Source organism: Plasmodium gallinaceum, assembly GCF_900005855.1.
Source record: "Plasmodium gallinaceum strain 8A genome assembly, contig: PGAL8A_v1_62, whole genome shotgun sequence".
NCBI lineage: Eukaryota > Apicomplexa > Aconoidasida > Haemosporida > Plasmodiidae > Plasmodium > Plasmodium gallinaceum.
In genome coordinates, this window is record NW_021628221.1 from 390,375 (window position 1) to 399,274 (window position 8,900).

An 8,900-nucleotide genomic window follows, 5' to 3' on the forward strand; every position below is an offset into this window, starting at 1 on the left:
TTTTTTTTTTTTTTTTTTTTACTTTTTAAAGCTGCTTTTATGACTCAGTTAATTGATATCGGTGAATGTACAATCAAATTTGAAATTTGGGATACAGCAGGGTAAAAAAAAAAAAGAAAAAAAAAAATTTTGTGAACTACAAAAATTTTTGATTTCTTGTAATTATAAATAAATGTTATATGAAAATTTTTTTTTCTTTTTAAATAATTTTTTACAGACAAGAAAGATATAGAAGTTTAGCCCCAATGTATTATAGGTATAAATATTTTTAATTTTTTTCATTATTTTAAAAAAAAAAATTCATTTTTGTATTTTTATTAGATATATATTTTTAAAATTTTCATTTCATTAATATTTATCTTTTCTTTTTTTTTTTAAATTTTTTTTAGAGGTGCATCAGCAGCTGTTATAGTTTATGATATAACAAATAAAAAATCTTTTGAAGGTGCTAAAGGGTGGATTAATGAATTAAAATCAGTTCATTCAAATGATATAATTATAGGTGATTTTATTTTTTAACACATTTTTTAAGAAATTAATATATTTTAAAATTTTTTTTTTTTTTTTTTTTTATGTTCATAATTTTAAATATAGCTTTAGCTGGTAATAAAAATGATCTAGAAGACAGTAGAGTTGTAGATAGAGAAGTAAGGAAAAATTTATATAGATAGATATAGATATACATGTACATATACATATTTTATTTAAAATTAAGAATTTTTTCTGTTCATAATATATTTTTAATATATTCACATGTATATAAAAATAAGTAAAATATATACATATATACTTATTTTATAGCTAGCTGAATCTTTTGCTAATAGTAATAATATTCTGTTTATCGAAACTTCAGCAAAAACGGGACAAAATGTTAATGAATTATTTTTGAGAATAGGTTAAATTAAAAAATGATATAAATAATTTTATTTAATTCGCATCGTTAAATTATTTCATTTCATTATTTTTTTAATTATAGCTAAAAAATTACCCCTTAATAAGAAAGAGCAAGATAAAAATTCAGGAATACAGGTTTAGAAATTAAAAGTTTATATAAGTGATATATTTTACATGTAACTTTTTTTTTTTTTTATTTGTTTTTCTTTTTATAGATAAATAATACAGAAGAAACTAAAAGAAGATGTTGCTAGTTTCAGAAGCATAAATATTATTATTATTATTATTATTATTATTATTATTATTATTATTATTATTATTATTATTATTATTTTTTTTTTTTTTTTTTTTTTTTTTTTATTCCGTAAGATAGTGCAACCTTATTTTAAATTTCTTTGTTTGCTTTAGAAATAAAAAGAATAATAAAAAAAAAAAAAAAAAAATGAACAAAATAATACTTTAATTCTAAAAATTGTTTATATAATTTATATAAAATAATTTAAATTTTCGAATAATTATCATTACATATATATGATTCATTTCTATATTTTCATATATATATTTTTTTATATTTTTTATTAGATAATAAAATTATTTTAAAGTTATTTTTCTTTTCAATTGTTAAATATATTTATTTTTTATTATTTTATTTCTTTTTTACTCCTTTTTTCATACGCTATATATATTTTTTATTATGTATTATTTATTTTTTATTTAATTTTTTTTTTTCTTTTTTTTGTTGTGTTATACAATTTTCTTTTTCTACATAGCAATTTTGTGTTAATATTTTATTTTATACTTATATTTTACATGATTCTGTTATTTTATTATTTTTAGATGTATCCTCTTTAAGTAAAGAATCATATTCTCAAAAATGTTAATTATTCATGCATATTTTATGATATATTTTTTTTTTTCCCAATTTTTTTTTCTTTTTTTGTCATACTACTAGGATTTCATAGTAGAAAAAATTCCAAAAAAAAATAACGAAAATGTTAAAATTTAAAAAAAAAAAACAGAAAAAAAAAGATAAAATGAAAATGATTTAAGAAAATTAAGGTAATAGTTTTTTGTGAAACTTTAAATAAGATTTTGAGAAAAATATAAGAAAAAAAAAAAATATAAAAAAAAAAAGAACGATTAGAACTAATATATTATTAATATTTATATTTATGTACTTAGTTAAAATGATGTTTTTATTTTTCATAAAGTTTGATTAATTAAAATTATATCTAGATTTTGGTTTATTATTTTTATTTTTTTTTTTTTTTCTTATCACTTATTTGCGTTTTTTATACAAGTTTTTTTCTTTATTCAAACCATAATAATTAAATCGTTAAAGATGTATAAACTTAGATTTTTTCTTTCTTGGATTTTATTTAATTATATAACTAATATAAGTAGTTCAAATTTTCATTTTTTAAAAATAAACGTATGCCATAAGAATATAAATCTGAAAAAACGAATCCTTAATAACTATTGTAATGTCATATGTAAAAAGCATAAGAATTTGTTATTTCAAAACAGTACAAAAATAAATAAATTTAGTGGAAAAAGAAAAAAAAAAATTATATTTCAATTTATTTTTAACAATTTAAAAGATGATAAACGAATAAAATTTTTCAAGAAATATCTCTTTCCCGATTTCTTAGATAATAATGATTGTCAAATAAAAAGAAATGGTAATTTTGATAAAATGAAACTAAGTAATAAATCAAGCAACCAACTTAATAGTACACAAAAATGTTTAGACGAAAAATTAGTTCAATGTAGCTATGATAAATTTAACAACAATTTAAAATATTCAGAAAATGATTTATATAATTTAAGAAATTATGAAAAAAAAATAAATAAAAAAAATATTCATTCTATTATATTATGTGGAGGTACTGGCAAAAGAACTTCATTAGCTACACCAAAGCAATTTTTAAAGTTAAATGACATCCCCCTTTTTATATATTCGTTTAACTTATTTATAAAATGTAACTTTGTTAAAACTGTTACCATTGTGTGCGATTCAAAATACTTTAATTATGCTATTGATAATATTAATATGTACAATCCTATCCTTTTAAAAAAAAAGATGAAAAATAATTTTTTACATAGTTACCCAATTGGAAATGTAGAAAACAAAGAAGCAAATGACAAAGATAAAATAAGCAATAAGGTTGATATTTCCAGTTTCTTAAAAAAAAATGAATATATTATATATGACAATGAAAAAAATAAATGTATTTTTGATATAGATGAATTACTTGATGATATATTAAGAAATAGAGAAAATATAAAAAATGATTTTAATATCAGTAATGAGATAAATAAAAAAAAAAATGATAAAATTAAAATAAAATTAAAAAATATTGATGTTAAGAGATATAAATTAATAAGAATTATCCAAAGCGGAAAAGAGAGGTTAGATTCGTTTTTAAATGCCACTAAAAAATTAGATATTTATTTAAATAATCAAATATATATTTATGAATTAATAAAGAATTATATGGAAAACAGTGAACAAAGAAACAATTATGAATTTGAAAATTTAATAGAAAAGGACAAAAGAAATATTTCAAATGATAATGAAATAAATAAAAATATAGAAAAAAAAAAAAGGTATATAACAAATATATTAATTCATGATGGTGCTCGCCCATTTTTATCTGAATTAGATTTTTTTAAATTAATTTATTATTCTAGTTTAGGTAAAAATGCAATATTATGTGTTAAGGCGACAGATACAGTAAAGTTAATAAACAATAAAAAACAAAATAGTACTTTATATTTAATTAAAAAAACTATAAAAAGGGATAGTATTTTTCAGGCTCAAACACCTCAAATTTTTGATAGTAAAACATTATTAAGTGTTTTGCCTTTTTTTTTTTCTGACCAAACAAGGAAAAAAAAAAAAAGTAATTTAAAAAATAAACAATTTACTGATACGTCATCTTTATTTCAATTTTTAACAAAAAAAAAAGTTTATGCACTGCAATCTACTTTTCCTAATTTTAAAATAACAACTCCGGCAGATGTATTTCAATCTATTTTTCTTATGAAATATATTTATAATTATAAATATCTAAGTATAGATGAAAATGTATTTAAAGAAGAATACATAAATTCTAATTCAAGCAATATATTGAAAAACCAATTTAATAACTTTTTTTATTATAATTCATTAAATGAAAAACAAAAAATATTATATCATAACTTTTATTACAAGAAAAAAAATAAAATAAAATAAACAGCTTAAAAATTAAAAACTTAAAAATTACATGACTGTTAATTAAAAAAAAAAAAAGTTTTAAGTTAAATTTGTTTATTTATTTGTAAATTATTATATATGTGTATAAAATTTTAAACATATATTTTATTTGTTTATATATATTTAAAAATCAAAATGTGTAATACTATTAATGTTAACTATTTAACATACATAACTAAATTCTGTATAGCAAATTTAAACATTTCAATATTTTTTTATTTTTTTTTAATTATAAAATGAGTTTTATATTATTTGTATTTTATCTATTTTTTTCATTCATTAATAAACATTTTATATTAATATTAAAAATTTTTATTTGTTTTTTATTTAGTATCTTCATAATTCTTTATAGTATCTTTTTTTTTTTTTTTTTTTTTTTTTTTTTTTTTTTTTTTTTTTTTTTTTTTTTTGTAATATTTCTTTAAAAAGACACAAATATAGTTTATAACTATTTGATAAACTTAAAAAGTAATAAAATTCAATTTAACTTTATAAAATAAATATTGATTTAATAAAGATATAAAGCAAATATATAATTTTTTTAAAAACAGTTTTAATTTAAAAAAAAAAAAAATTATGTATTTATCACATAAAATTTAAAAAAAAAAATTATTTTTCAAATTTTTGTTTATTTACATGTACATATATATTTTTAATTTCTTTTTTTTATTGCTATATAAATAAATATATATATATATATATTAACAGAATAATACAATAATAATAATTACATTTTGTTCTTTGAAAACAAATATTTACTTAAAATTACATTGAATATAAAATATTACGATATAATAAAATAAAAAATATAAGATTAAATAAAATAGAAGATATTAGATTAAAAATAATACAAATCTTAAATTTTGTAAAAAATACATATAATCAAAAATTTGTTAAAATACACATAAAATATTAGAAAAAACGAGGAAAATAATATATATACTCATATGTATATATATTTATAAATATATAAACGATAATTAAAATGAATAGAAAAAATCAAAACATGGTAAGAAACGCTAATAATCGTAATAAAAGAAACGAATTAAATGAGGAACAAAAATTAGAAATTAAAGAAGCTTTTGATTTATTTGACACTAATGGAACAGGTTTTTTATTTATAAAAAAAAAAGTAAAAATTAATAATGCATATATTTATATCTTCTTTTTTCTTTTATAAATATATATATTTTTTTTTAATTATATCTAGGGAGAATAGATGCAAAAGAATTAAAAGTGGCAATGAGAGCTTTAGGATTTGAACCTAAAAAAGAAGATGTAGCTTTTTTAATAATAAAATATATATATATATGTGTTTCATACTAAGTTATAATTTTTAAAAAAAAAAAAACAAATAAAAAATAATAATTTTAGAAAAATTATAAAATAAAGAAAATTATTAAAAAATAAAATAAACTAAAAAAGGAACATAAAAAAAAAATTTTTTAAAAATAATATATATTTATTTTAAAATTACAAAAGAAATAGAAGAATAAATTTTAATGTAATTATTTAAAATTATTTTTTTTTTTTTTTAAGATACGTAAAATAATATCTGATGTTGATAAAGATGGATCAGGCACTATTGATTTTAATGACTTTTTAGACATTATGACTATAAAAATGGTTCTTTTTTTTTTTTTTTAAAAAACAAAAAGTGTTTGTATTACTTCATTTAAAAAACATATATATTTTTCTTTTTTTACAGAGTGAAAGGGATCCAAAAGAAGAAATATTAAAAGCATTTCGTTTGTTTGATGATGATGAAACAGGAAAAATATCTTTCAAAGTATTTATCATATAAAATTTATAATTCTCTTTTTTTTCCATAATTTTCCTTATTCAATAGTTTCCTTATCATTTATTAATTTATCTGTTAATTTTTTTTTTTTTTCATTTTAGAATCTGAAGCGGGTTGCAAAAGAACTTGGAGAAAATATAACTGATGAAGAAATTCAAGAAGTAAAATGAAATTTAAAATATTAATATATAAAAATAAATTAGTATATATTATTTTAATTATTTAAAGAAAAATAAAATAACCAAAAAGTTCTTATAAATGAAAAATGTTTTATCTTCATATGTACTCTATATTATATTTATTTAATTAAATTTATTTTATATATTTATTCCTTTTTTTTTTTTTTTTAATTAGATGATAGATGAAGCTGATAGAGATGGTGATGGAGAAATCAATGAAGAGGAATTTATGAGAATTATGAAAAAAACTAATTTATTTTAAAATTAAAATTTTTTTTTTTTATTTTTTATAATAATATCTACTGTCAATAATAATTTTCTTCATATATGTTTATATATATATTCAATTTCTAAATAACTTATGCTATTTAAATTATTATTATTACTTTTCCTTTTTTCTTTTTGAAAAATCAATTAAATAAATAAAAATTTTTTACTTTTATTAATTTTTTTTTTTTTTTTAACAGCAATTCCAACTTCTTTTTTTTTTTTTCTATTTTTGAATATATTAAATAGTCTATTTTTATTTTTTTAATTTAAATTTTATTTCATCAGTAATTTCAATTCTCTTTTTTTTTTTTTTAAATTGTTTTTTTCTTGGTTGAGAATGAGATGGTGGAGAATCTTTTTCAATTTGATTAATTCTGTCTTCTAATTTGTCTAACAATAATTCATCAAATATTAGTAAATTTTCATAAATATTTCTTAAAATTTTTAAATATTTCAAACTTAATTCATGAATAATAATTTGAATACACAAAGAAAAATCAACAAATAAATTAATATCTCTTATATGTAAAAATGAAAAGGACCAAATAATTTTAACTAATATATCGTTTCTATCCTTTGAATATACATAATTTTTGTTCTGTATTATATATCTAATATAAGGAATTAACAAAACAAATAATTCCTTAATTAAATCTTTATTATGATTTATTTTTGCCAAACTATAAATTAATTTATATAACATAACATTAGATAATGAGTCAATGCTAAATTTTGACTTTTTTTTATTTGATTTTGTTTTTTCCTGATTATGCATTTCTTCTCTTTTTGAGTCATGTATAATTATATTATTACTAACATCATTATTACCTTTAATACGGATTCTATTTTTAAAACTTTTTATGTAAATTGCTTTTTTATCATTAATACCTTTTGTAGTTATTATATTAGTTATTTTCTTTTCAAAATTTTTTATATTTTTATTCTCTTTTATAGTAGTTAAGACAATATAATCTAAGAACTCATTTAAAATTGGTCCAGCTTTCTTAAAATTACAATTTAATATAGCAATGTTATAAGTAATTTCAGTCAAATAATATAAAGAAAAATAAAGTAAATGATTATTAAAAATATGTAAAAATATAATTTCTATAGAATTTAAATCTCTCAAATCGGAAAACTTATTAAAGAAAAAGTAAATGTGCTTTGGATTGTATTCTAAAATATTTTTTAAAACTTTAGAAATAGCATCTTTATACAAAGTTGAACTTAACTTCACTTTATTAATATTTTTTAATTCATTACTAAATTCTTTATTCTTTTTATTTTTTATTAAATAATTTAAAATAAGTGTGGAATCATAAATACTAAAATTTTCTATTTTGCTATTTTTTATTATTTTTAATATATTTATATTATTTTCTATATTATTTTTATCACTTAGTTCCTCATAAAATATAGATTTTTTATATATGTTTTTTTTTTTTTTATTTACTAAAGATACCTCCTCTTTTTCAAAAGATAATTCATAATTATTTTTACTTAAAGAATAATTCCTTTTATATATTTTTATATAATTTAATAACAATATCTGATTTTTTTTTAAGTTAAACATTATAAGAAGTACAAATATATATTACAAATGCAAATGTATAAAAGAAAGAAGAAAAATTAGTCAAAAATTAATACATATTTGAAAATAGTGTATATATGTAAAATTTTGAAAAATAATAATTATGAATAATTTTTATAATAAACAAAAACAAAAATTAATATATTATGTTCATATTTTCTTACACTTAAAATAGAAAAATTTAATATGAGAAAAAAAAAAAAAAAAAAAAAAATTGAATTATTAATTTATTAGTATGTTGTTTTATTATAAATAATAATATTGGGGTATTTTTTTTTTTTAAATAATTATCTATATTTTTTAAAATTTTAAAAGAAAGGGAAAATGTATAAAGGAAAAAAAATTCGAATAGGAACATTAAATATATTTAATAATATATGTCATTCCATTAAAGAAAAATTTTTAAACTATGATTCAGAGTACATCTATAATATATCTCGAAAAAATTTGTTATTTAAACATTTATTTAGTAACTCTTTTGATATTATTTGCTTACAAGTATACACAAATATTAAAAAAAAAAGAAAAATACATCATATATATATTATGATGTATATAAAATTTTAATTATTTTTTTTTTTTTTAGGAAGTAGATTTATTTATGATTAATGAACTAAAAAAAAAATGTTTAGAATATAATTTCACTTTATATGCGTCACCAGATAATATAAAATCATCAAAAAATAACAATTGTATTATTTACAAGTAATGTGTTAAAAAAAAAAAAAAAAAAGAAAAATTTTTTTTCATTTAAACTTTTAAATATAAGAAATATATGTATAATTTTTATATCTTAGAAAAAATTTTAAATTATTGGATGAAAATTTTTTTGATTTAAATAGTGTTGTATCAAAATATTTTATGAATTATTCATCCGAAAGTAGATGTGAAGTATAGACAAAAAAA

At 16.1% G+C, this 8,900-nt stretch overlaps 5 protein-coding genes across 5 annotated transcripts in view; 4 read left to right on the top strand and 1 right to left on the bottom strand.

The window, feature by feature from the left end:
• Positions 1-39: 39 nt before the first annotated feature.
• On the top strand, positions 40-1,148 carry RAB5c (ras-related protein Rab-5C, putative; the record flags this gene model as incomplete). Its single annotated transcript, XM_028672965.1, has 7 exons — positions 40-101; positions 218-256; positions 390-502; positions 595-647; positions 802-895; positions 977-1,029; positions 1,110-1,148. 7 exons carry the CDS (start codon positions 40-42, stop codon positions 1,146-1,148), a joined length of 453 nt encoding a protein of 150 aa, XP_028526145.1.
• Positions 1,149-2,236: 1,088 nt separating this feature from the next.
• Positions 2,237-4,132, top strand: IspD (2-C-methyl-D-erythritol 4-phosphate, putative; the record flags this gene model as incomplete). Its single annotated transcript, XM_028672977.1, has 1 exon — positions 2,237-4,132. The coding sequence occupies one exon, from the start codon at positions 2,237-2,239 to the stop codon at positions 4,130-4,132; it is 1,896 nt and encodes a 631-aa protein (XP_028526146.1).
• A 1,027-nt stretch (positions 4,133-5,159) lies between these two features.
• On the top strand, positions 5,160-6,395 carry CEN1 (centrin-1, putative; the record flags this gene model as incomplete). Its single annotated transcript, XM_028672988.1, has 6 exons — positions 5,160-5,262; positions 5,364-5,431; positions 5,693-5,779; positions 5,862-5,942; positions 6,056-6,115; positions 6,309-6,395. The coding sequence occupies 6 exons, from the start codon at positions 5,160-5,162 to the stop codon at positions 6,393-6,395; spliced, it is 486 nt and encodes a 161-aa protein (XP_028526147.1).
• Positions 6,396-6,656: 261 nt separating this feature from the next.
• PGAL8A_00103200 (conserved Plasmodium protein, unknown function) lies at positions 6,657-7,976 on the bottom strand (the record flags this gene model as incomplete). The annotated part of the gene is made up of 1 exon (XM_028672999.1): positions 6,657-7,976. The coding sequence occupies one exon, from the start codon at positions 7,974-7,976 to the stop codon at positions 6,657-6,659; it is 1,320 nt and encodes a 439-aa protein (XP_028526148.1).
• Positions 7,977-8,318: 342 nt separating this feature from the next.
• The window catches only part of PGAL8A_00103300 (carbon catabolite repressor protein 4, putative), a gene marked incomplete at both ends in the record, with an annotated part of 2,585 nt that continues 2,003 nt past the window's right edge, over positions 8,319-8,900 (top strand). Inside the window, 3 exons of the mRNA XM_028673010.1 lie at positions 8,319-8,492; positions 8,581-8,699; positions 8,792-8,885. Coding sequence (XP_028526149.1) covers positions 8,319-8,492; positions 8,581-8,699; positions 8,792-8,885 — 387 coding nt within the window. The remainder of the gene's footprint in view (positions 8,493-8,580; positions 8,700-8,791; positions 8,886-8,900) is intronic.